Below are 27,373 nucleotides of genomic sequence, written 5' to 3'. Positions count from 1 at the left end.
TTAGCTGCCTGCATTCCCTATGTTAACCAGCAGCATGTTGAGGTGAAGAGAATTCCCACCAGTGCTCTATACCGTACGGATAAGAGCGGTAGGTGTGATAAGGGACATGTGCACGCCTCTTGTTCTAGCTGCTTCCATTTGTTGTCTACTTGTTCCGCTGACCAGTCCAGGATGTTGTTGATCTTTTTGGCCATCAGGTACCGTTGAATGTTAGGCACCCCAGTACCCCTTATGTTGTCACCCTCATGAGAATCCTACAGGGAATTCTAGGGAGTTATTTGGCCCATATAAACTGGGAGATTGAGCTTTGTAATTGCTTGATCATTTTGGATGGGATTTGGATCAGAATTGCATGTTTATGTTCTGCTTCTCCCTGATCCACCATCTTTCCTGGGGCTTATTGCTGTTCTTTGGCTTTCATGAACGCAGCTATTTTGCAAATAACTCTCCCCTTATGCATGCATTTTGCTGCATCCCAAACTGATGCAGCCACTGTTTCACCATTGTAGTTCTCTTAAAAAAAAAAAAACACTGTTTGGTGTCATTGACGTGTAGCCTAATTGCTGCATCACGTAGGATATAGTTGTTGTAGCGCCATTGTTTGCGGGATGGCGCGAGCCAGATCCAGGACAACTGTGGTCAGACTGTAGTGTTTTCCCAATATCTATCCATCTGGTTTTTGGGATTATGGTCTATGATATCAGAACCATGTCTATTCCAGAGTACCCTCTGGTTTACAGACCCTCTGGTCTTACTGATGGAAGAGCTTTCATGTATCGATGAAAGAAAAATCGATAAGTATCTTGGCTACAGCCTGGAAGTTCCGACTGTCAGCCAGGGGGAGGCCTCACACACATTTTAAATTAATTTAGGAAGCAATCCTGTAATTTTTTTATATAAAAAAACGGATTGCTTCCTAAATTAACTTAAAATACCCATCTCTTCCTAATAAGCAATCATGGTGATTGCCACATCTCAATATATTATTGTTTTGAAGTATTTACCAATTTTTTGTTGCCACTGGAAACTAAGGGTGATCTCGGCAAAACGCTCAAAATTAAATCATTTGCACTATCCCCAAGCCCCGAACCTTCACCAATCATCTTTTATTACCCTGCCTACATGCACCCTGTCTTCAAAACGACCCCATTACCACCCCATATATACTTTTAGGGAAGTTTCCAACACCAAATCGAGAATCAAATCAAAATTTCCATATAGCAGATTTTCAGAAGTCAAAAACCTTGACACCAGCAATGCAACATCGGAGACAGAAATAACTTTTTTAGGTACGGGCACCCCGCTCTACCCCAAATTACAAAGAAACTACCAGACAGATTTACAGCAAGACAACAAAGGATTTGCTTTGAGCACTTTGCTGCAGTCTTGTTCCTTATTTGGCGCAAATCTGTCCAGCGGTTTGGGCTATGCGCATGAGTAATAATTGTAAAATGAATGGAAACGTGAAAAACAGGCCCTTTATATCTTTTGGAGAGTAACACGGATTTGCATGAAATCTTCCAGTTCTGGGGAGCCACGGCCCCAAATTAAAAATGTCAAATGTCGCTGTGATCTGTCCTACGGCTCAAAGGTTATTACCCATAGAATATTTGCATTTGCTCTGGATGATGGGTTTCCCCTTAACCATAAAGCGACTAGTGTTGCCCTATAATATACACACCGTTGCCTATTTTGGCACTACTATAGCATAACTATAGCATAACCTTTCCTCCCAGCCACAGTAGAGCTTAATGAAAAGCCAAATGAAAAATAGTTTTTCCTTGATTTGATACTTTCCATCAGCTGAACGTAAAACAACTGATGGTAGAATATGATATAAAGGTGAGGGGCACAGAGCAGGGACCATGAATCAAACGTCCTCTTTTTGGTAACCTTTTTGTGGTGTTGTTGGCTATAATGTCGTCGCTTTTAAGACCAACATTTAACTTTTCCTGTTATTAGTGATTATTGCCACACATTATGGGCAATGTTTCCTCTGTATTCTGATTGTACAATGGAAATACAATCATCATTAGCAACAACCTGATGGAGGGTACTTTTTTCCAGGTAGTTATTTTTTGCTTCTGTATTGGTCGTGTTTTCACGCAAAGCATTAATTTCCGAATACAGGGGACAGTATTCCTATAGTCCCATCCATTCCTCAATGTGTTTTTTTTTCCGAAGAGAAGGCGAACACAACTACACCTGTTGCACAGCGAGAAATGATATAACACATATAAATTAAACTCTTTCTTGTTTCATCTCATTCACATGCTGAGAGTGTTGGTTAGAAAGTGTGTTTCCAATCTTCAAGGAGGGATAACAAAACTATGTGGCCCCATTTACAAAAATAAAACCAATTATGAGTAAGTCTGAGGGACCATTGGCTTAAATCTGGAGAGGTTTATTTGATTCACAAGGAAGTTACCAGGAGTAACTCTGATTCACTTCTGACTTAATAAGTCAGGAGTAAATCAAGATTACTCACAGTAACCTCTTCGTGAATTGAATCAGCCTCGAGGATTGGGTCAATGCTAAATCAGAGCTGCTTCTGTGTGAATCAGCATCTTTGAAAACCAAAGGTTGCAACCTTGAGAACAATTGTGGTATATATCACTGATTAGCCACAGTCATCTGTAGCTGAACATCGAGAAAAAATGGATATTTGAAGAGTGTTTAGGAAAATGCAAGTGTGTATGTGACTGTTCCAGCTCCTTAAAATGTATGCACATTAGAAATATTTCACATTTTAAAAACAATGCAGCTGTCCTGTAATGTTTGTGTTTCATTGAAAAAAGGTTGGGAAACTAACTTCTGAGAAGAAAGCCATCTTTATGGACTGTGGGATACACGCCCGGGAATGGATATCCCCTGCATTCTGCCAATGGTTTCTGAAGGAGGTCAGTAATTTTTGGGGCACATGCACACAGTGAATGCAGTTTTCTACCATCTCCATATGTTAACATGTTATTGATATTGATATTAAGAAAACATCTTGCACATATTAGTAGAGCAGAGAAAAGCATTCAACTTCTCTTCCTTGCCCCTGCCCACAAGGAAGGTATGGGACAATTTATATCTCTGTGAGTTATCCATTGACAATAGTAATTAAAAAGTAAATAATAACAAAATATGCAGAGATAAAAATATGTTGACTGAATACAAATGCTGGTTGTATTTTTTTAGGGTAAAGAGGTGATGGCTGTTTGGTGGTATGGTGGATCTGCCTATTGCAAGATGCTGGGGTAAACGCAACCTAGGAGCAAGTGTCCTCCTGTTGGAGGGTTGAATACAAAGAACATGCAGTGATAATTCTGGTGGAAGGGACTTGGGTGAAAGGTGGTTGAAATATGAAAAGTTGTATGGTAAATTTTAGGACAATAAAGTACTATTTTGGTAATTTGAAATTCAAATTTTTGCAATAGATATGCTTCTAGTTGATTTAGAATTGTATTTCATTGGAATGTATATTTTAAACAATTTCTATTAAGTGCATATGCTTTTATCATAAGCCTTTACACTATTACAAACAGCCGTACAAATCATAACAATACACATCACAACCCAATAGATACAATTTCAAAATCACATCTTAACCTCATCCCTTTGTGCTCTAGGCTGGTACTGGTTGAATTCAAATTAACACGGTCTGTTTTAGCTGCTTTCAGGAGACTTTCTGTTTGTGTTTCCCGTGAACTCCCAGGACAGAGGAGGTGGGGAGGATGTTTTGGCCATCCTCTTCTATAGTCTGCCTGTGGAGGGCCCGGCAATAGGGTGAGGGCTATGAGTTACATTGTGTGTCTCATTTGGGTGATACTGCTCTCTTTGCTGATTTCCATTTTCAATAAACCTATCTACATATCTTGGCCCTGCTTGATTGCCATATACCACTGTAGCCGGGTTACACCTACTCTGGGCCCCCAATGCCTGGTAGGGTCCCTTAAGCAATTGACTTTGGGTGTTTTTAGGCCCTACCATATCATAGCGAAACCCCAACTTTGGACAACTACTAAGATACCAATGTGTAACCCCCTTCTGACCCATGCAGCGATTCCTCCTTCCACCTTTCTCCCACACTATGTATTCCCTTCATGTGTTTTCAAGCCCCACATCAAAACTAACATCCATTCCAATCCAGGTACTACCTCCCTGCTAAAATATGATTCACTCTTTACTACTATGCCCTGTCTGGGAGACTCCAGATGGGCATGATTGTCCTCACGCACCCATCAACCCTGGACCATCCAGGAGGGCCACGTAAAATGCCCCTCCATGCGAACATGTCTACAAATGCGTGCTAGGAAATCACAAGCCCCCTACACACAGAAAAACAGCTGCTCCCTGCCTTCACTGGCACCTGCTACTAACTACGCTGCCTTGAGGCGAAATTGTGGTGCCACCACCCATAGCACGTATCAAGTTGACACATACTCAATCATCCTGCAGCCAACCTGGACCAGACTGCCCACTTATCCCAGCCGACTCCTCGCCAGCACCCACCTTCCTGGAGTCCCTTCCAGCATGGTACAATATTCCACCTATGCTACCACCCACAGAGACACAACCTCTGAGAGCTTACCTCACTCCTGAGGCATCAGATTCACTTGGCAGCCCATCCTGTAATGCCCTCACCATCAGGCATACACCTAACACCTCAGAGGGAATTGAGCAGCTCTCCAATAACAGAGCCATGTCTAGTCCCAATGCTATAGACACACAACCTGACATACCTTGTTTTCAGTCAAGCAGTACCCCGACTATATGTCTCAACCCTCCTGATGACACCAATAGCACAGTGGAGAACAGCAAGCCTATCCAACAGAATCCTCACATGAAGACTAAATCTGGTAAACAATCCACCTCACCGTTGCCACCTCCCCTAAAAGCAGCATTAGTGAACGCTAGGTCTATCCTAGCCCATGTACTCGACATTCCAGACTTCATCACCAATAACAGCCTTGACATTTTAGCCATCTCTGAAACATGGCTCCATGCTGTGCTGGCCCCTCATTGTCGCTCGCCATCTCACCCAAATATGCCACCTATCGGGAAGACAGGACAGACTCCAGAAGCGGTGGGGTCGCATTCTTAGCCTCATTTACTGTCAGAAAAATATACCCCACTGCCTTCTCTACTGGGGAACTGCTGACATCTAAACTCAGCCTCCCTCATACCTCCACGATAACCATACATATAGTTTTCGTGCTACTGGTCCTCTCCTCTCATTCAAACAGGACATCTTGCACATCCTTGCCAATGTCACACCTACCTCCGAAACCCTACTTCTAGGGGATTTCAACCTGGGACGCAATGATGAGTCCGATCTTAACGTCTAGTCTCTAGCCAACTCCTGCAATGCACTAGGCTTTGGCCATTGTATCCTGATGGCCACCCATACCGTAGGGCGGACACTGGATTGGCTAGCTGACCTCAACTGTAACACAGCCGTCATATCCAATTACCCATGCCCCTGGACCAACCACAATTTCATCCTATTTAATATTCCAGTGTCTAATGACCCACCTCCAAAGGCCCCACTACTCCCGGCCACTGCCGCTAGAGGCAACAAAAATATAATCAAAACCCACATTCTGCCTCTTATGGATACACTGGTACACCCGCAGGCTCAACCTAATGACCGCGCAGCACTGATAGACCTTTATGACTTAATGTTCACTCAGGGTATCAACACTGTTGCACCACCTCCACTATGGAAAGCTAAAGCAGGCGCACTCTGCAGTGCCTGGTTTTCCCCTGAACTCAAAGCCCTCTGTCTACTAAAATGCAAGGCAGAAACACTATGGAGCAAAAACTCCACTAAGCCCAACAAAGCTTGCTTTATCTTGGCAGCAAAGGAATACACAAAAGCCATCATCTCTGCAAAGAGCTCCTCCTTTAATACTAGAATTGCTAATTCAAGCTCTAGTGCTAGAGAGCTCTTCCCTATACTATGCAAGTCCGTGTCCCCAGTGCCCACCCCTTCCACCAGCACTCAGGACAGCACCTGGTGTGTCAACTTTTAAAATGCCATGTTGCTCTAAATTGACAAACTCCAAAAATACAATTTCTAAAAGAAACACTATGGACAGCACCACTCTTATTAACCGTAATACTAGGCCCCACGCTTCAGTACAAAATGATCCCACCTTTGACTTCAAACCGGTCACTGAATTCGAAGCCAATCAGATCATTAAAGGGCTTAAACCTTCTCGAGGCCAGGGAAACATATGCCCTGCAACAGTCATCAAGGACTGCGCAGAATCATTTGCAACCTTTATGACTACCCTTATCAATACTTCCTTCTGCTCCTGCTACATGCCTAAGAGTCTTAAGGATGCATTGGTCCAACCACTTCTCAAAAAAACCTACCCTTGACCCAGACATTCCACTAACTACCGCCCCATCACCATGGTCCCCTTTATGCTTAAAATTCTGAATTGCGCAGCTTATCTACAGATCCAGACCTACCTGGAATCTAATAACCTCCTCGGTCTGCGCCCAAGGGGCTTCGAACCTCCGTTCGGAACAGAATTTTCCCTGCTAGACCTAAATAAATCAGCAGGATGAATTTAAAGACACTAGAAAAACAACCTTACTTCTCCTACTGGCCTAGTCGGCCCCTTTAGACTTGGTGGACCACCAAATCTTATGCCACCACCTGCCAACAGCAGCCCATTTCTCTCCTAGACTTATCTCATGGATTGCCTCATTCCTATCCGACAGGACCATGAGAGTGTTCTCCACTAACGCTGCAGCCTCACCAGTCCCAGTCAGGAGTGGTGTCCCGCAAGGATCACGTGTCTCCCCAACATTATACAATATATTTACCAAACCCTTATTTGACCTTCTTGATGATAAAGGAGTCTCATACACCAACTATGCAGACGACATGCAGATCCTTCTCCCCCTCACTGGCGACTACACCACCAACACTAACAATCTGCTTTCAGTCTATCACATGATACATGCTTATATGGCGTCCCACCTCTTGTGCCTCAATGACGATAAGATGGAACTCTTCCTGGTAGGTTCCCAAATGCCACTGAACAAACTTGATCCATCATACAAATCATTTACCATAGAGGTCAACACCATTCAAGTGTCCAGCAAAGTCAAAACAATGGGCATATACCTCAATGCCACCCTTTCCTTATCAAGGCAGGTCAATGCAATTGCCTAATCTGCGGCACACATATCTAAACTCATCAATTCATGCAGACCCTTGCGGTCTCCTGACAATTGCATCAACTTTGCAAGAACACTAATTGGCTTGAAACTGGATTATTGCAATGTGCTATTTGCAGGTACAACTACACAAAATATTAACAAATTGCAAATTATCCAAAACAATACCCTCAGAGTAGCACTCAATATCCCAAATCGAGAACACATTTCCGCAGCAAGAAGAAAGGTACGGGAGCCCATCACATTCTGTGCTCTAGCACCTTGAAGCATCTTTTGTGCTTGATGGAATTACAATATTGGATCTCAGACCAAATAGTCAGACAGACTCAAAGAATATGGCAAATAACTACTTTATTATCAATTGAATGAAGCAGGGTCAACTTGTAAACATTGGACTCATGCTTGCACACTCACAACCAAATTTGATTGCATGGAGGTCTTATACCCCAGTATGCGTCATCTATGACGTCATTCTATGTGCAAAAATACAAAACCTATCAAGGGAAGGGATTGGTGAAAGGAACATAACTACTTATAGAACATATAAGGATTAGTGCAAGCTGCTGTTACCCTTCTTGGCCTCTAGAGACTTGCTCGCTCTATCTCATATGAACTTTGTACACTTTTAATTGACCAATGGTTTGGCTCTCACGGATGTTTTCATCTTCTTGCATCTATGAATAATGTCCCACATTCAGATCCTATCCATGTACTTCCCTTTGTGCTCTGTGCTTATCCTTTGAAAATAGCTTTGTTAACTTGAGGCTAACCTTGACTCATCGTCGGCAAACACAACTGTTTTTATGTGTCTCCTGATTCTTACAACCTCGGCCTGTCTCTGAGGTAGCTTGATTAAATTAAATTCGAGCCTGCGTCCATTTTCCGAACACAGCCGTCCTTGCCGCGTTATATATATATTTCTTTATAGCAAGCTTCTATACGTTGGGCCTCATTAGGACCCAGGCGGTAAGGGGTTTACGGCGGCGTAAACAGCGCCGACCCTTACCGCCTGATTCCAAGGTCCCTTAGCGCCATGGAGGTTTTAACACCTGCTTTTAGCAGGTGTTAAAATCCATGGCACTAAGGGACCTTGTTGTTAATTACGCCACCGTAATTTACGGTGGCGTAATTAACGCCCTCCCCACTCCCATTATGCCCTATGGGGCAAAAATGGCAATGGGGAAGGGTAAATGGGGACTTACCGCCCCACTCACCTCGGAATGGGGCAGTAAGTCCGCCAACCACCATGGCGTAAACGTAGTTTACGCCATGGTGGTAAAGGTACGACCCAGGCGGTAACTTACCGCCTGGGTCGTAATGAGGCCTGTTGGCTTTCTACCTTGCATTACTGCGTATTTACAGTTGTTGGTCAGTGAGTTACTTTATTGTTTTTAGATCCATGATTCATTTAGCTTCAGGGAAAGTTACTCTAAGTGCTTCAGTCACATCGTTACTTGGCATTTTCATATCATTTCAACATAGTTTCATATATCTTCTTCATGGCATCACATTGCCCTTTTCAGATTTCATCTTAATGTATGTCCATGCCGTCCACAGGTCCGTTCTGACATCTTGGCAGGCGACAACTTCCATGTAGCATTCTTCCATGCGACAGCCTTCCACACTTTTCAGTGCAAGGATACATTCTGTATGGCTGTCTGAGTGCATAACGTCTCGCATACACTCAATGCGGTATAGGGGTGTCATCTATGGCTTTTCTACGACTGTTCCAATATGACAGTGGTGAGGGGGGGGGGAACTGGCAGGAAAGCATCTACCTGCTCCTCTACAATTCAAAATCTTAGCAATAAAGCACAAATGCAAAAACTTTCCAAAGCCTGGACCTCCAGACCCACATACTCCTCACACTCGCACCAACTCACCATCCCTGGCTGTAGATGTAAGAGAGCTGGAGGGTCCAGTTTCCCGGTCATAGCCTCCAAGGCCTGGAATTCCTTTGCCCTGACATTGTAATCCAAACAATTGTACTGGGTATTCTGGCAACAACTCTAAATCTCAATCTTCTCGCTGAACAGCCCTCTAGTATGACCGCCTTGATTCTGGTGATGTCTGTTCCACTTCTGTGACTGTATCTACCTGTATGTGATTCTGGTGATATCTGTTCCACTGCTCTGACTGTATCTATTACTTGGCTGTATGTGTTCTATGTCATTTCTGTCCTGTTGATGTAACCAGTGCATCAATGCCCCCAGGCTTAGTGCGCTTTATAAATGCAATAAATAAATAAAATACCTAGGACTAATGTAAGTGTCTCACTGGCTGGGATCTATAGATTAAAAGAAAGTAGCCTGAATGGTGCTTTTTTCTCTGCATGGCCACACCCTTCTGGTTCTGTGGTGTGTCGTTCTTCATTTGAGCAGTCTCTAATGGCATGCTTTTTCCTGACTTGATTTCTAACACCATAGGGGCAGATTCTTTCACTTTTTGCTGTTTTGACTCCTTAACCTTTCCTTCATGTGAAATGACCTCATACATCTTGTTTCCCTGTTAAGAATCCACTGCAAACATTTTTCTCTAGTGAATTCACGAGCTAACTGGGAGACCACTTCTTGTTGCAGGCCATAGAAACAAGTGGTCTTAAATTCTACTGAGTCTGTGTCACGGCTAGTGTTTCCAACAGGAGGTATATTTCTTAGCTGTGCCTCTTTTATCTTTAGGATTGGGATCACTGTTGGTATGTAGAAGTGTGCGGTCTGAGTAGCAAGTTTAGCCATTACTCATCCATGTACTCCTGGAGAGCATATTTCATTTTGTCCTAATTGCACACCAAGCTATACGTCTCAGATGATTTTCTCACACTCAGGAACTCTGTAGTGTTGGCAATCAAGGACTCAGAATGCATAACTTCATCCTTTTAGTCATTCTTCTCCAAATGCCTCCATCATCTACAGCCCCACAGTTTAAAACAGTGTGTAGCATTCCCTGAGGATTTCGCCCCAGCGGACTGCTCCTTAACATCCATATGCTGCCACTCATGCAGGTGCTTTGAGGTATTTGTACATGCCGCCTGCGCAGTACCAACACGTTGCGCTAGCCATGGTTCTGCAGCTATAGGAGCTAGAGCTTTCAGTGGCAGCTGTGCAGAAAGAGAATGGTCTCAGACCTAACAGTCCAAAAAGGATGTTCCTGGTTTTAGCGCACATGCTCCAACCCTCTTGCGTGGTTCTTCCTCCTTCTAAAGGCTTTCAGTGGGATATTAGCAGACTGTGAATTCATTATGATTTGAATAGGACAGCTGCAGAGACTGTGCTGACTAAATAAGCCTACTCTGTCTCGTCCGTGCTGCACAACTTCTGCTGGCTACTTCCCACTGTCAGAATTAGCTTTTAAACCTAATATCTGACCTACCTACGACAAGTCAGAAGAGCTACTACATTTTCGGACTCCAAAATCACACTATACCCTCCTAGATGCACCCATGCTATGTCACCCCCGTTTTCAACATATTGACTGCAAATTGTCTTGGAGACAATATGCAGTCAAAGGTGTCCTGAGAAAGGTACCATCTGTCCATCAGCATCAAGAACCTACCTTATAGAATTGGGATAGGAATGGTTTAACAATCTACGGTGGTGATTCACAGAGTAGCTACTATGTGAAAAACCCTTGTAGAGAACTATTTGATTCACAGAGAAGTTACTATGAGTAGCTCTACGTTACTGCAGATGGGGCTCATACCATAATATCGCCCTCATTTGTGCACCCCACAGTCACTGCGACTTTGGGTGCGCACAAATGACTGACTCCCATTACTGCACTCAAGCAGATCAGTGATTACGGGGGTGCGCCCCACTCTCCCTGGGGGCAGTAACGGGAGTCAGGAGTTGCGGGGGTGTCCCCCGCTTAACATTGTGGTAAGCGGGGGACAAGAAAGCTAAAAAAAATGAAAAAAAAAACCTGCCGCGTCAGCTCCGACCCATGCAAGAGGCAGGAACCGGCACCGCAGGTATAGCGGGGAGTCGGTGGCACAGACAAAAGTGTGCCACCGTGACTGTAAGTGAGGTGGGGGGTATATTTTAGGGGTATGCAGGGTGGGTGAGGTGGGTAAAGTGATCTGTTTGATCATTGCGCCGCGCCGTAATTGGTGTCGACGTTTTCATTGCTGCAGTTACGGGCGGCGCAGAGATCACATGGATTCCTGCAGTCACACTCTCAGCCTAATGGTGGAAAACCAGGAGTCAGACTGATACGTAGCAATTTCTTTCTGAACCGAATAGCCCTCTCAAGATATAAGTCAGAGTTACACATGTCAACTTTGTTGTGAATCAAACTCTTATGGTTTTCCCTAAGTTCATTTTCAGTGAGGCGCCTGTCCTTTGGGTTATTTTATTTAACGTAATGTTGACTGTGTACAGTAGAAGACCTCAACAGTTAGCTGAGATGTTACACATTCTACATCCTCGGCTATTAGAAGCGTGAACCACATGTCCCACATGTACTCAAACCCAATTGTTTATGATATTTTCAGGCCACCAACACCTATGGAAAGGATAAGACCATGACCAATCTTCTAAAAGAAATGACCTTCTATGTCCTTCCCGTGCTGAACGTTGATGGCTATGTTTTCACCTGGAAAAAGGTAAAATACACATCCTTTTACTTCCCTCATCCACCTATGGTTAATCTGTATTTTCTCTCTAACATGGCACTCGACTTTATTGAAAGTATTGCAGAGACCCTGACAAGATGGACCTCCAAGCCCCTTAACCAAAAATACATACAAAATCTACACGAGTAATAAGGGTTGCGTTTTATGAAGCTCTTTTGGTGGTACATTTAATGTTGAATTATTATAACCCAGACAAAATTGATATTCCTTTCATGGGAAAATATTTGTATTTATTTATTTATCAGTTTGTATCACGCTGGAGCCCGAAGGCATCAGAGCGCAGAATTAGCACCTATGAGCCAGCAGGCTGCACAGATGTGGCAGTTTTGACTTTTTTCCAAAAGAACCATGCCAGCAGCTGTATCTTGGAGAGAGGTCATAATCATCAAAGGACACCATTCCATATAATAAAGCTGCCTTTCATCGGGAAGATTCAAACCTGGGGCTGGATCAACAAATCCCAGCGCTGCTGCTGGCGCAGAGCACACATGATGCGCTGCATGCATCCTTGAGCTGTGCACCCCCTTACAAAATAAAAAGTCACTTTAGAGTGCACACACAGGTCTTGAGAGGGGTGCAACATGACTTAAATCCTTGTACACGGAAAAAAGAAGTACTGATTTGAATGGGGCCAGGACCCCCATGCGGGGTTTGAGGTTCATAACTGCACTGTCACATAGTGTGGAACCCCCTTCAAATCAGCACTCTTGAGTGTCTGCCATGCGTGATCCACCACCCAGGTGGAGCTTGCAGACCACTGCTTGATGGCACAAGAGCATATTTTGGTAGTACGAAGTAGTTATATATGGAGTCATATTCCCTCATTTGTAAGGGGCACACCCTCACCCAAATTAAGAAATGCCAACATTGAAATGAAATGCTTTCCGCAAAGCATGTATGCGAACCTGCCGGCAGGGTGTAATTTCAATTGGGAACACTGCTTACATGCACGCTTGGGTACGGCTTCATTTGAATTGTGAGCACCGCTAGGGCATGCAAGCATGGCATGCAGCGCTCACAAAAGTAAACGCTTCCTTGCATTCTTGCACGCCAGGCAGAGTTTACTCACTTTGCAGAGTGGAATGAAAAAGTGCATGACAAAAAGCAGTGTAGACACATGTAGGCCACATTTTGCCCTGCACTTATGCACTCCAGCATGTAGAAGATTTGGCATTTGGAGCCGCCTACGTGCATGTCGACATGTAATGCCTCCCCGCCGTCAAATTATAATTTTATAGAACATGACCGCCAGTGTGTCCAAGAAAACTGTGCTCTAATCACTGCTTTCCCACTCAACCACATGATCTAATTGTGGGGAAAGTAACTCACATATCTGTGTCTCAGTAACCATGACTCCCAAAATTGTGAGCATTTAGAAACTGACAGAATGGAACTAGTGGGTACTGCGTAAATAACTGTGTATTTACCTTTCAACACACATACCAAACCACAGACCACACGGTAAGAAAACATTTTTATTTCCAGAGATGAAACGTTAGGAATTGTACAGTAGAGAAACGAGTCTAAAGCAGCAAAAACACTCACGGACTCATCAGTAGACACGAGAAAGACACGATGACCGGTTGTGGTAGTCTGAATATTTTTGAAAAATGAAGCACGTTATTACGATCAGAATATATTACAAATGTAGCCCTGGAAACTGTACACCTGCAGGGGAAAAAATTGCTCATTTGATTTGGAGTTGACATCATGCCAGCTGATCACAGTGCACAGAACCAGGGGAGTTGCTAGGTCTGGAAAAGACCCGGGGCTACGCTGATGTCAGAACTGTTGGGACTGGGGGCTAGCTAGTCTTTTGGCTGTAGCTCCTGAGATTCTATCCGGGGCTACAACCAAAAGATCAGGGGCTACAGCCCCCTTAGCCCCCCCCTAGCAACGCCCCTGCACAGAACTCAGGCTTTATTTGCAGCTCCAAGCCCGCATTCCACCCTGCTGGCCAGTTCCCCCCTCCTGGGCCTCCCTGTTGCACACTGCACCAACCCGCTGCCCTCCCCAAATGCCCAGACACCTTTCCTCACCCCATCAATCCCCGAACAAACCCCGACTTCCCTCACCTTCTGCTGCACAATTTCCAAAGTTTCAAATTTTATGTTTACTGTGATTGTCATTCCTGACAATCAGAACGTCAAAACAGATCTAAAAACATCAGATAAAAAAACCAATAACAAAATGACATTTGTCAACAATATTTGATTGCACTGCAAATAATGTAAAACATTCAACAAGAAAACCAGGATTCATTTATAAAGATAAAGTACAATTATACATTTGTATGCGTATTTTGGTTAACATCAATCCCCATAAGGTTCAAGTAGATTCTACAACAAAACTGTAAAGTGTCCTTTAAGATGGAGGACCTCATTATGAATGTGCTGGTGCGATCATTTTATTTATTTATTTATTTTAATTTTTATAACGCACCACATGCCCATGGGCCTCGGAGCGCACATAAAAAGACAGTTGGGACAGACAAGGGTCAGGAGTCAGGGAATGTACAGGGCAGGGCCACACTTAACCTGGGTTGAGATTCAATAGGTACGTTTTGATGTGCTTCTTGAACAGCGCTTTAGCCAGGATTATTTGCCCGGGAAGAACGTTTCAATGTAAGGGGGCCTGGATGTCAAATGATGTCCCCCCAAAGCGTGCCAGTTTGTATCTAGGCTGTGCAAGGATGGGGTAGGCAGAGGACAGGAGTTGTCGCTCTGATGTGTGTGCCTTCACGTGATCCTTTAGGTATTTTGGGCAGGCATTGGCTGGCATTACAAAGACAGCGTATCTTGTGGGTGATCCAGTGTCGCACTGGTAGCCAGTGTAGTGTTCTCTGAGCATCAGATACGTGGGCGCATTTGGACATGCCGTAGATGGCCCGAATTGCGTCATTCTGTGCATCCTGTAGCCTGCCAGTAACCGCATACCGTATGGGACTCCATGGAATGGTGATTTACTTGCGTTTCTGCCAGCGGTAGACTGGTAAACATGTAATAAGGCCCGATTAATAAAGGAATCCAACTCAAAAGGTACAGTCTGATCCTCCCAAAAATAAAATAAAGCAGGTTGGATTTAAATCTGCATCCACGTTTTAAAACCGGTATTTATTTATTTATTTTTATTTTATTGTTTAAAGTGCGGACCTAGCATCAGAGCACTGTACAGGGTGTGGTAGCCAGTTTTTGGTCTGTCATCTTTTAACAGTAGCACAGTAGTGAGTTGCAGTTGATGCATTCATTGGGGTTAGTTCATGGTCAGGGATTATTGAAGAATCCACGTTTTGTGAATTGTGTAAAATTGGAGAATTGTGGGGGCATTCCAAGCTGCTAACAGGATTGAGGTCCAGAGGGTGGGTGTGTGACAAGAGAAGGATTGTTTGGGGGTCCCCTATTTGCGGACTAGTTGTGATTCAAGTCAGTTGGTTGATTTGATGCGCGAGGACAGTGTGCCACCAGATATGAGGTGGTTAGCCATCGGGTACACCTGTATGCTTCTTGTGACTGCTTTTTAGATCATACATGCAGTCTTTAACAATATCCCACCCTGAACAGGAAGTAAATGTAGTTTGCATAGGGGGAATGTCCAATTTCTGCGCACCCGTAGTAAGACGTGCTGCAGCGTGGTGATCTGTTTTTATGGGAGCCAAGTGAGCGGCTCAGAGCCCTGTCAGGAGGGCATTTCCCACAGCGATGTGCAAGAATACAACGGCCTGCAATATGGTTAGGAAGTTCTGCGGCGAGGTGAAGGGTTTGATTTTGCAATGGCTGAAGATTTGGTGCCTGGCCATTTGGGCTGTCTTGGCTCGGTGTTTCTGGAAGGACAGGCTGCTGTAAACGGTGAAACCTAAGGATTATGATGCATCGGAGTGTTGCTGATCAAATCCTCTGATCAAATCTCAGTGCATAACATTGAGCCATTGTTGGGTGAGTTGTTGTTTAGTGGGGGCACCGATGAGGATGATTTTGGTCCTGGATGGGGTAAGTATTACTGTGCCCAAGCAAATGCAGGCACAAGCTGGGAAAAAAAAAGAAAATGCAAAAACATTTCCAGTTCAGTTTCACAATAAGGGCAAGTATTCAACTCAATCCTAAACCCATTCCACACTCCCAATACTGCATTGAAGGTGACAAGATGCTTGATTACAAGTTTGATGGTGCAGTAAAAAAGTGGTGGCAATTCCATTACTGTTACTTTTTTTTGTCAGTCGCAGAAGTACTGTACTACACCACCGAATTCTGAGTTTGGAGGTAAATTAGAGGATTCACCTCCTGTAAAAAGCTGGCGGTAGATCCTTCCCTTTCACTCCAGAAATCAGCAGATATATAACGCAGTATTATGGCTCAGTGTAATTATGCCACGAAAAAACAAGTAGTCCTATGGACTCCAAAAATTGTAAATTTACACCGCCTTTCACCACCGGCAATCCTGTGGTAACGTCTTGGGACAGAGTGAAGGTCACGGTAAACACATGTGGTGCTAAATTGGCAGATTTACAACCGATTTAGCACCAGGCTTGCATTGAGGACCTTAATCTTAAATATATTAAATTCACACATTGATGAGAAAATCGGCAATGACTACAGGCATGAAATTAATGAATGCGCTTTGTAAGAAGATTTCTAGAGCTCTTCACTTGTTCTCCTTGCTGACAACAACTAAACTACCAAATGAGGATTCACAATCCCAATGGCTTGCATTTATTGAGTTGAGTGTTTTTAAATATAATTAAACATCTAATGTTAGTGGCTCGAGCATGTAACAGAACCTCTGTATTTATTTTCCTTGATAAACTGGCCTTTGGGTTTGCCTGAACAGCAAGCCACTGATAAACTGGTGCTTTGAGACACTGGCCTTTAAAATACCACAATTCTAATTCCATGGGCATAAAGCACAATTGCACATGCCTTAGCTTTTTAGACCTTTACCATTGTTGTGATGTGTTGGATTCTAACATGGTTTGGGAAGAGGAAAATTCCCACAATAGCTTGCGTCATCTTAGTGGCTTTCTGTCAATTATGTGCTCTTTCCTGGCCACATGGAGAAAAATGTACTCCTAGATAATCAAAGTAATCTTCTCTCTTTGGCAGGGGAGGGGGCATTCATCATAAGTACCCTGGATACACTTTGTGACGATTGATGATATGCTCAATTTCCTAGCGACATGAAACCTGCTTAACCACCCAGAAGTTTCGAGAGGGCTCTTGGCGTCCTTGTAAGGAGTTCTATGTCATCGGCCAACAAGGGTAGCTTTTCCCCACATGACATCAGGGGTTGTCTGTTCAAATGTTTTTGCAGGGCATCTGTATATACATTAAATATGATAGGCACCAGAACAAACGCCTGACGTGACCCCTTAAATGTCCCAAATAGAGCTGTACAAATACTCCTGGATTATATCTCACCACACACTTTATACCCGTATCTAACATGATTATAGTTTTAACAATCCCTCAGAAATACCTAAATCTAAAAGGATTGTCCATAGCTACCCTCTGTCTAGCAAATCAAAAGCTGTGGATAAATAGATACATGCTGGATAAAGGGACTATTATTTAACAGTTGTGTTCTTAGAGGCTAGCAACATAAAATATAGTGTCTGGTGAAATGTTTCCTAATTTTCTCTAAATGCAAGTTGTGTATCCGAAAGAATATTGGTTGGTGTAAGCCAATCCACTAATTGTTCACACAACAGGATCCCCAACAATTTTGAGGAGCGATCCAGGAATGAGATTAGTCTGTAAGATTTAGGTATCGATTTAATGCCCTTTAAAATAATTGTGCAATGTCATGTTTAAGGAATTATATTACTCTTTGCAATTGAGCATTAATAGGTCTGTACCAGAGTTATCTAAATCAGATGACATGAACCATGGTCAGGGGAACTTGTTTGACTTTTGAGCTTGTATTGCCTTAATACCATTGACATATGATGAGATATCAGGAGACTCACCAGCCAACCCAGTCATCTCCTAAACCCAACACGGGCAACCCTAGTCCTTATCATGCTTGGACAATGCTACTTAAATGGGTTCCCCATTCTAATGCTTGAACATGGGTCTCTCTTTTGTACTAGTTCCGGTTTCCTTATAGTACACATCATTTTATATTATTTCTTTTTTCTACAACCAACATACCATTCCTTGGCCACATCCTAAGAGCATTCCAAAGCTGTTTCCTCACTTCTTTACATTTTTGGTTATGCAGTCCTTTTTCTGGGTTCATCACTTCATGAGAAACCTTTTTAGTCAACATTTTTGAAAGAACCCTTATTAGATCGTTCTATGCTGCAGTCAGAGTGATTGTGTGTATATCTTCCTTAGCACAATCTAACATACACGACACGGCTTGCCTCAAACCATGATCATAAAGGGTTGGTAAATCCACATTATCCCAATGAATCCTTCTCCAACTCAATGTCAAATGTACATCTAAATACCTACATCCAGAGTTCCCTGTAGACTCTAGGTGACATACCAAACTCAAAGGATGATGGTCATCAGGGTTAGGCACCTGCATTTCCACTATCTTTTGCCTTTGTTGAACTTTGATTAAAAAAAAAGATCTATTATAGACCTACCTTGATGGCCTTCAAATGTAACTCTAAATGGATGGTTAGAAAGAATGCACCCATTTACAACTTGAGTATGATAACCCACAAGAAATACATTTAATAAAGGTCAATTTGGGCAGATTCATGACCTAAATGTAATTAAAGGCAGACCCCCCATGCTTTATCTTTTTTAACATTGATTGCACTCTGTCCTTTTCCTTTGCTTTTCTTTGTATTAAAATGCCCTCCTGTGATTAATATCACTTTTGGATTGCTCTCTAATATGTCCACTACATCATTCTCAAATATCTTCATAGGAGCTGAATTATCTTTTCTACCTGGCACAATATGAAAATATATTAGCACAGGACAGTTGCCACCCACAAGGAGGAGACTTAAAGATAAAAGGTCCTAACTAGGCTCTGAATCCTCCCGAAGGACAACCTTGGGTGCTGTCGATACATACATTTCTAAGCCTCTTGACATCCGTCCGCATGGATTAGATTTAGCCTGGTTTTCATAAAGAATATCGCTATCTAATGAGGAGATTCATTGGCCCACGTTTCCGAGAAAAAATGAATGTCACATTTATTTATAAATTCAAGCCAACTGTCATCATGCATTTTCTATCTCAATCCTGCCGCATTCCAAGAAAGGATGTGTGAAGCACCAATTAGTGACTCTTGCCTAGCGCCCAACTGTAAACTATGATCCTCAAACCCATGCAAATTCTTTACCCTCTCCCCAGATGTTACCCTATCCATAGAATCACTGGTATTAAATAAAGTTATGATGGTACCCTCCCCGGTTATGAAAAAACTAGAGGTACCCACCTATGCGCTGTCTATTACATTGATTGTTCTCAAAATTAATTGTAATTCATGTGTGCACATGTTCAATGTTGCTCGTCGTATTACATATATATGTAGTAGCTTCGAAATGCCTCATCCAAGGCTACTATGTATTTCCTTGGTTACATCTCTATAAAATTCCACTTTAATACATGCCTACACATTCTTGACTCTTAGGCTACTATCCTATATTCAGACATTAGGTGAGCTTCCTTAGGCTTTGGTATGTCCTTCTGCATGGTTTCTGGCTTCCTAAAAGGAAGCCAGAAACCATGCAGTTATCACGCCGCTCGTTCTAATTCAGGAATAAGGAATTGGAACAATGACATTATTGGGATATTCAGAAGTGTACGAAGAATGAATTTGCCTAATACAGATTAATATGATTTGTAATAAAATTAAGGAATTACAAGAAGTAAAGAAACAGGAATGTTAATTTTAACATTTAAATGAAAGAATATGCAGAAGGTAAATGCAAGCACATTCCAAAAAGCCCTGAAGAACCCCATTTACCATATGTGGATCAATGTGGGTGGGGTTATTGCAGACATCTCCTGCACTGTTCTGCTATGTGTCATAATGCTGTGAGCGCTTGCTGCCAACCCTGCTAATACCACACTCTCCATAGTCTCACTCTGATGCACAAATAGTCATAGGTTTCTTCTCATTGGGGCCTGGGCTGAGTCATACAGCCTTTAATAACTTGGGGGGATTGAGAGTGAGAAATTTCAAGAGAGATTTTGAAAAATCTGCCACATCTCATTTTGGCACAGGGCGTTGCTGCAAGTACCTCCACCGTTGCTTCTAAATTCTTCAGTGCAATCTGGTGGGTCTCGCTCAGGAGATTAATGGTGCTCCTTACGGTTCCAACCATCTGACCTGTCGCACAGGGATCCAGATCATCCAGACAATTCAGACCGCAAAGCCCACAATGGCAAAGTTGCTCTTAACCAAAGTACTGGATCCACTTAGACAACCAGAGTTTCAACTAGGATGTGAAATCATCCTGCTTGGGCTAGTTGAGACCCCTGCGAGTACTTTGCTTTCTTTTTGGCTGTTTCTTGCCCATCATATTTCCTATCATCTGGTAATACTTTCATCTTTCTTTTCTCCTATGGGATAGAAGGAAGCCACATCACTACTTTCCTTTTGACTATCACCAGACACAGCTCATAAAACATGTAATATTATTCTTTATAAATATAAGAAAACTAAAGGCTAAAATTCCAAAATGCAGAGTAGGACCAATGGCACCTCCAGGCCCCCCTCCCCAATCAAGAAATCACATCAGAGGAGGGTAGAAAATAGGGATTAGAAAATAAATATTACGGAGGTAACCTTAATTGAACCTCTTAAATAAAGTGCTGTGCACCGTGCTTGCACGCTTACATGGTACCGCTGTTTACATGGTACCGCTGCTGCTGCACTCAAGGACCAACACTCCAGATTGTCCCAATGCCTGCGTTCTCTCTGTGCCCTGACATGTCAGCGCTCTACATTTACCTCCACACTCAGGTCAAACCCCCTGCACTGCCTCACAAAAGGGAACAGGGCCCTTTCTGAACAAATGTCACATATTTGTAGGATTGATTATCCAACATGTGGTCCAACATGTGGTCTCAACACAACATATTCTGTTGGTACAATGAAAAATATCACAGAGTTTTGGGTACAATACTCTGAGCACTCTGGCTCCACACTTCAAGTCATCAATGATCCAAGCCAACCATATATATGGAAGAGGGTCTTCCCACCGAGACATGGTCTCTGTATATAATAGTCACAAATTGTGTGTATGATTGTGTGGCAAAATGGAATACACGCTCACTGCAGCCCATGTCTTCCTTCCAAATCCTGGCCTTTAGCACCCCTACGTTTGGCAGAAGGGACTAACAGCAATAATGGTACCTGTTTCAGGCCATTCTGGGTGGTAATGAAACATGCCCTGTGTTAAAACACCTTTCTTTCTTCAAGTCTTCAAGTCTACTAACTTATGTCACTTGCTGTTACCACCCAGCACAGCCATCACAATGCGGCACTATTGCTTAATTAGTGTTCAAGAGTTATTGGGGCTTAAAGATTTAATAAAGTTCAGGAAGGTTTGACCTAGCTTGACTGTACTACTACTCTATTTATGAATCAAATAACTATCAACAGATATGGTAGAAATGTGTTAGCCCATGGGTATGACCTGGTGCTTTATGTATTGCCTTGAAGTGCATACGATCAATCAAAATCCTCTGACAGTGCAAGTGTAGATCTTTTCAACCGTTCTGAACCACCAGCCGCAGAGGGTGCAATCTGCAGGGTACCAGGTTTTCTTGCCTTGCCAAAGCTCACTCAAAACTTAGATGGTTTGTCTCAAATTGTATCTAAGTGCAAACTATGTGCTTCCTAACATCTGTTCCTCCTTTTCGTTCCAGGCCAAAAATGGCCAGAAGGGGCCTTGTGTAAGTGGGTGGATGTCATTAAAGCAATGTCTTCATTACGATACACAAAATGATATGCCAGAATGCGGGGCTTCGGATACCTGTCATCCTCAGCCCAGCTCCCCATCTATACACAGATCCCCTAAGAACTCACTTGAAGAAGACGGTGACTGCAAAATGCCTCTGGGATTTATTTCTCTCCATGCCTTCTGTGGCTATTGGCTGTTGACAATCAGTGGCAATGATTGGACATCATTACCTCTGTTTCATCCAAAACTCATGGCAAGCATCCCCTCAGTATAAAATTTGGCCTGCGCGGACACAATCATGGAGACATTTCTTTTAAATTATTTGACACCTACTCTGAGTCAGGGTTGTGATGCTGAATCTACACTAAACATTATACAAAATTACAGACCCAGCTTTTATATTACTCTTTGATATCACATCATTCTAAATGTGAAATCAAATATGTATTTAATGTCTATTTGCTTTGAGTGTCTAATATCTTTTTGAATATGTTCCTCCAACTACATGATAATGATATAATTTGCACCAATACAGTTACAAAGGCATAACTGAAGGTGTCGCAGAGCCTGACCACTCTAAGACATAAGCCCCAATCACCAAGATTAGCCACCATGGAGTAGGCAGCCAGAGGCGTAGACAGAGTGGGGCCTGAGCGGGCAAGGCCCACCCAAAATATGTAAAGTCCCACTCCAAAGTGGAGTGACAGCATTTACAGATGTTAATGTCACTAATGTGGGCCCAACTACATTAGCCTCAGGCCCTACTTGTTAGACAATCCTGGTTATGCCTCTGGGCAGTACTGTGAAAGAGTTTATAACATAACCAACCACAATTGGCCACAAACCACAATTAGCATGATGAACAGACTCACTCTCCATCCTGAGCTAAAAAACCGAGCTTGGGCAACCATACTGGAGCTGGTGTGTATGAGCACATGCCAAAAAGTGCACATATTTTTGCGACATTAAACATAATACCACATGCAAGTGCCATTAAAGGCTGTGGGACCTGACTGCTGTAATGAACACATGTACATGTACACGAACACGGACATGCAGCAGTTGCATAAGGCATCACAATCACTGACCAAACTAAGGACCTCATCATGAGTTTGGCCTGAGCCCTTAAATGTGGCGCTATTGGTATTACAACTGCATTTAAGGGCTGGCCACATTACAAGTTGGGTGGAAAATGACAATTTATGGACAGTTTTGTAGCCAATATGGAATGGCGATTTACGGCCCCCATGCAACTCATGATCCGGCACAAACTGCACCCGATCAAGTTGCGGTAGCGCTATTAATGTTGGGCGGTATCCCAGTGGTATTACCAACTTGTAATGAGGCCCTAAGTCAGCAAGCCATACTCTGAAACAAATCTAGGGGGTGTCAGGGAACTGTCAACACAGCTCCCACCTAAGGAACATGGTGACCACTGTGCCTCATACATGGCAGTTAATATAATGCTTATGCATTGTTTCCTCTTGGCAAAAACCTAGAAGTACTCGGCTACTGAGAAAAATCCCCTCATTGAGTCACTTACAGTGTATTTTAATGTACAAACTAGTCTGATATGTAGAATTGAACCATTCTCAGAATGGTATACCTACTTGAAATTTCTCCAGGAGTGTAATACACAGTATCGCAGCAATTAAACTTAGCAATGCGAAAGTGAAGCTCACACTGTTTGGAGACACGATACTGTATAATACGTCCTGCACTTCCCAGGAAAGACTTTTGTGTTTCTCTGAACGTCAGTAGGTTTTCCTGTAGCAAGAGAAGAGCAATACACCTATGATAATTGTGCAAATTGTGACACACAAAATGGAGCGCAAACATAACATTAGGACAATTTGATTCGACTGCTCTAGATGTTGAAGGCTTTGTGGAACCTGAGAATGTAAGCATTACTTTCCAAATAGTCTATCCCGAAAGACGACATGAGAATATTTGACTTGTGTGTTGTGGTTGACCTCTTTGCATATCGCGCCTTCCTCTTAAGAGAATCATGCAAAGGGCTAATTGTTAAATAATAACATACTTTATATCTTGATCAAATCATAACAGTGAACAAGACATACAAGAACCAATGCCTAATAACCTGATTGGTAGTGACACCATTGTCTTTGAGAGGGCAGCCAAAAAACAAAGGATTTTCTATGTGCCGCTATTGAAACACATTTTAACCTTAGACCTTGTATATATAACAATTGACTACAAATGACCCCAATAAATGGAATGACATATTACTAATGGCCTCCAACAACTTACAAAACAAACCAATAATAACATGCTACTGCAGGTTTTTCCATTTTCCATACAAAAGAAAGAATGAGACAAAGTACTTTAGGTCAGTCTATTGGCAGGCTGTATTGCTTATAAGTTAAGTGTCTGAAAGCACAAATAGTAAATCATATATATTATATCATAAAATGCTTGACAGTTGCAATTAACCCGTTACTCTTGAGATGGATGTTTTTGAAGGCAGAAGTCGCTGTTTCAAATGACCAAATGTGACATTAATCCAGATCATTTTGTTAGTGTTCTTTTTGGCTATATTTCTGGTATCCCGTGGTATTTTTGTGGTATATTGGTAATTGTTGGTATTGTGGTGAGCCTAACTTCAGAACACTGGCTAATAAATATTTTACCACGGTCACTAACGGTAAGCAAGTACTGGACTTAGTACACTCTTACCTGCTTGCGGTATCTTATGTACAATACCACAATATGCTCTTTTGGCTGTCTTTCAAAATAACTTTATCATGTCATATCACAAAATAGTTATATTCACACACACGCATAGCGCTTCTGAAAAATTCTATTCACAATAAAACAATCACCTTATATTTTACCACATGTGGTAATGTGGACTACCGCACGCAGTAAGATGAGTCTGCCACCTGTTGGACCTCAGTCTATTTGCTAACACTATAATTTAGACACATAATGAGAACTCTGAAACTAACTTGTTCTTTTGTTTTGTGGCTTTATGAAACGTTAAAATTCACAAAAATGAACTAACAGATGCATTATACTGTGCTACGTTTTATAGTAATTTATACTTGAACATGGATAAAATGTGTTTCATTAGGGGGCTCACACACAGTATAGCTTTTCTAGTAATAAGCTTCAACTACACATTTGGTGCTTGCTGGCTAGTGCACAATTATGAATGTTTCTCACTGTTCTTGGCAGCTGTGAGCCTCTTCTCATAACAAAAGCTTGTTTCATTAATGGGGAACCCACGTAAAATATAGATTGTGAATTACTTTAAAAAAAGAAACATATTTCTATCTCACAACAGCCTGTAAAATATTTCTTTCATACATTACACGCTCCTCAATTACTGCATAATTACCTAGATCTATTGGGGTCAGTGAATTCTCAGATTGCAAGGTCAGGATAGCCCTTCACCGCTTCAGCTGGCGATTTTTCCCTTTTCCGTCTACTGGACACGACATGACAGGAGAATTCTAATCAGTCCACTCCCTTTTCGCCTGGGACGAACGAGCCAGCCTTTCTGCTCCTGAAGTCAGCCAGAGGAAAAGAGCGCCTGGAACCAGCCCTCTACCAGTCTTTCTGCTCCCAAGCCAGTGAATGACTGAATGACCCAGCCCTTTCTTTTACAAGCCTTTTTCTAAAACCTCATGTGTCATTCAAACCACCTCCCTTTTTGTCAGTCAGACAATCCAAGAATGTTGTGACTGTGTCCATCACCGCCGCCTATAAGCAGAAATAATAGCTACATCTCATTGCTGTGTTTCCCGCTGTGAAAGCTTTTTAAACAATGCAATGTCTTTAGCAGAATGGATCTCACATTGCACACTTCTGATTTGTCACATCCCCATTCAGACACAGTGCAGCTTTAAGCCTGCACATTTACTTTATTTCATTTCCAAACTACCATGCATTTCCATTAATCTGCACCAAGTTTTTATAACCGGCATAGACTGGTTTGCCCTTAATGTTAGTATGGGAATTTGTTATATGTTAAAATGGATAAGGTAAATTAGTATGTTAGTTTTATTTTCAATGCAACTCAGCCCACAACTGTGGTATCGTGGTGCAAAGTGATTATTTTCTAGCATGTGTTCTGTGCATTCCCAACATTGGCATCTCTTAGATTCAGCCTGAGTCTCACATATGAGTTACACACATGAGTTTCACACCCTTGGCCCTAGTTAGAATTCAGACCTTTGCTAAAATGTGGATGATTAAATGTATAGCTACCCTTGTTGAAATTCAGAATGGGGAACAGTATTTCCAATTACATTTCCCTACAATTTGCAGGTGAATGGCTGCAACAAACCCATTTACATTTAAGTCAACCATTTGCAAGGAGAAATGGTGGTTTCAAATCACCTAACTGTGACGTGAATTTAGATAACAGGGATCTCACAGTAAACACATATATGCACCACTTCATAAATGCCAGAAAAAGTTCCAAACTTATTTATATTTTCTCTATCAATAGTTCTCTCTCATGCTGGTGGCTACCTTTATGGATCAAAACAAAAGAGAATCACTAGGCTTTGAAGCCTTCAAACAATATATTGAATGATATGTTTGGTTATTGCTTATAATAGTAGCTTGAACCTGATTCCGACTCTGGATAAAGAGATCTTTTTATTTTCCATTGAAGTATCCAGAATGGATCTGCAATACCTGATCTCTTTATTTCTGAATATTAACATGCTTAATGTGTGAACTAGACTCCAGAAAAATGTGCACCCTTTGAACCTTGTTGTCACTTCTTGGAAGCATTCTCGTCATTTTATGATCAAGCACAAATCTCATGTAATCTTGTTTCTCCTAGAAACCCATTTATTTGGCTTTTGTTCCAACACTTTGTTAGGGAGAATTCTCATTCTATGACTAGTGAGTCCCCCAGCAGCTTTGCTGGATTTCTGGAGTTTATTTTTTCCACTTGGTAAGAGTGTGAGCCTTTTTCCCACTCTTACATGTGTTTTGCCATGTATAATTCTACAGTTTATGTGATAGTGGGCTCTGGAGTACACCACTCCATGAGCCCCACTTTTTGTGTGTGTTACACAGCACCTTCAGTGCAGTAACACAGGGTTGTCTTTGAGACTTTCCTCTGACTCCCTTTTTCTGGGGCTACTGTCCCCCAGAAACAGGTAAAGTTGCCATTTACTTTATGTAGTCATTTAAAACTACAGACCCAGTACACCCCATTTTACATGGAGTACTGGAAATGGTTAATTCCTATCTCTTTTTGTCTGTGCCTCTCTGAGCTTTGTTTTGCTCATTTAACATTTACACTTGGCTGGTGGCAGTGGTATCTACCCTAACTTTTCTACCGCGTTTATACTATGTAAACGTGGTATTGTTCTAGGCTATTATATTAGCCTCAAACTTAAACCCGCTTGACCAAATACTCTTTCTTTTTGCTCTGGTCGGGTTTATTCACCATTTCTTTTTGTTAAATTCATTCTTGTGTTTTACTTTGCGTGGCAAACCAGGTTTGCCTTCTTTGTTTACCGTCTTTTGGCGGGCTTCTCCCAAGAAGCCCTCCTCTTGGCGCCTGGGTGTCTAGGTGGGCTGAATGTGAGGGAAGGGTGAAGTCACCCCCTGCACAGGGTATCCTTGGAAACCCAAGTCACACTTTGTCATGATTGGCTAAGGTGGTTGTCCGGGCCCCTGCTGGGTGATTGACAGCCAGGCTG

The 27,373-nt window shown here is 42.4% G+C and overlaps 1 protein-coding gene across 1 annotated transcript in view; it reads left to right on the top strand.

Moving 5' to 3' along the window:
* LOC138491675 (mast cell carboxypeptidase A-like) overlaps nt 1-27,373 on the top strand; it is a 165,198-nt gene that overhangs the window by 89,249 nt on the left and 48,576 nt on the right. Inside the window, exons 6-7 of the mRNA XM_069618317.1 lie at nt 2,799-2,900; nt 11,675-11,785. Of these exons, the coding sequence (XP_069474418.1) occupies nt 2,799-2,900; nt 11,675-11,785 (213 nt within the window). The remainder of the gene's footprint in view (nt 1-2,798; nt 2,901-11,674; nt 11,786-27,373) is intronic.

Source organism: Ambystoma mexicanum, chromosome 10 (assembly GCF_040938575.1).
Source record: "Ambystoma mexicanum isolate Mex_15411 chromosome 10, UKY_AmexF1_1, whole genome shotgun sequence".
NCBI lineage: Eukaryota > Metazoa > Chordata > Amphibia > Caudata > Ambystomatidae > Ambystoma > Ambystoma mexicanum.
Note: the sequence above shows the minus strand (reverse complement) of the source record. Positions and strands in the feature narration are given on the sequence as shown.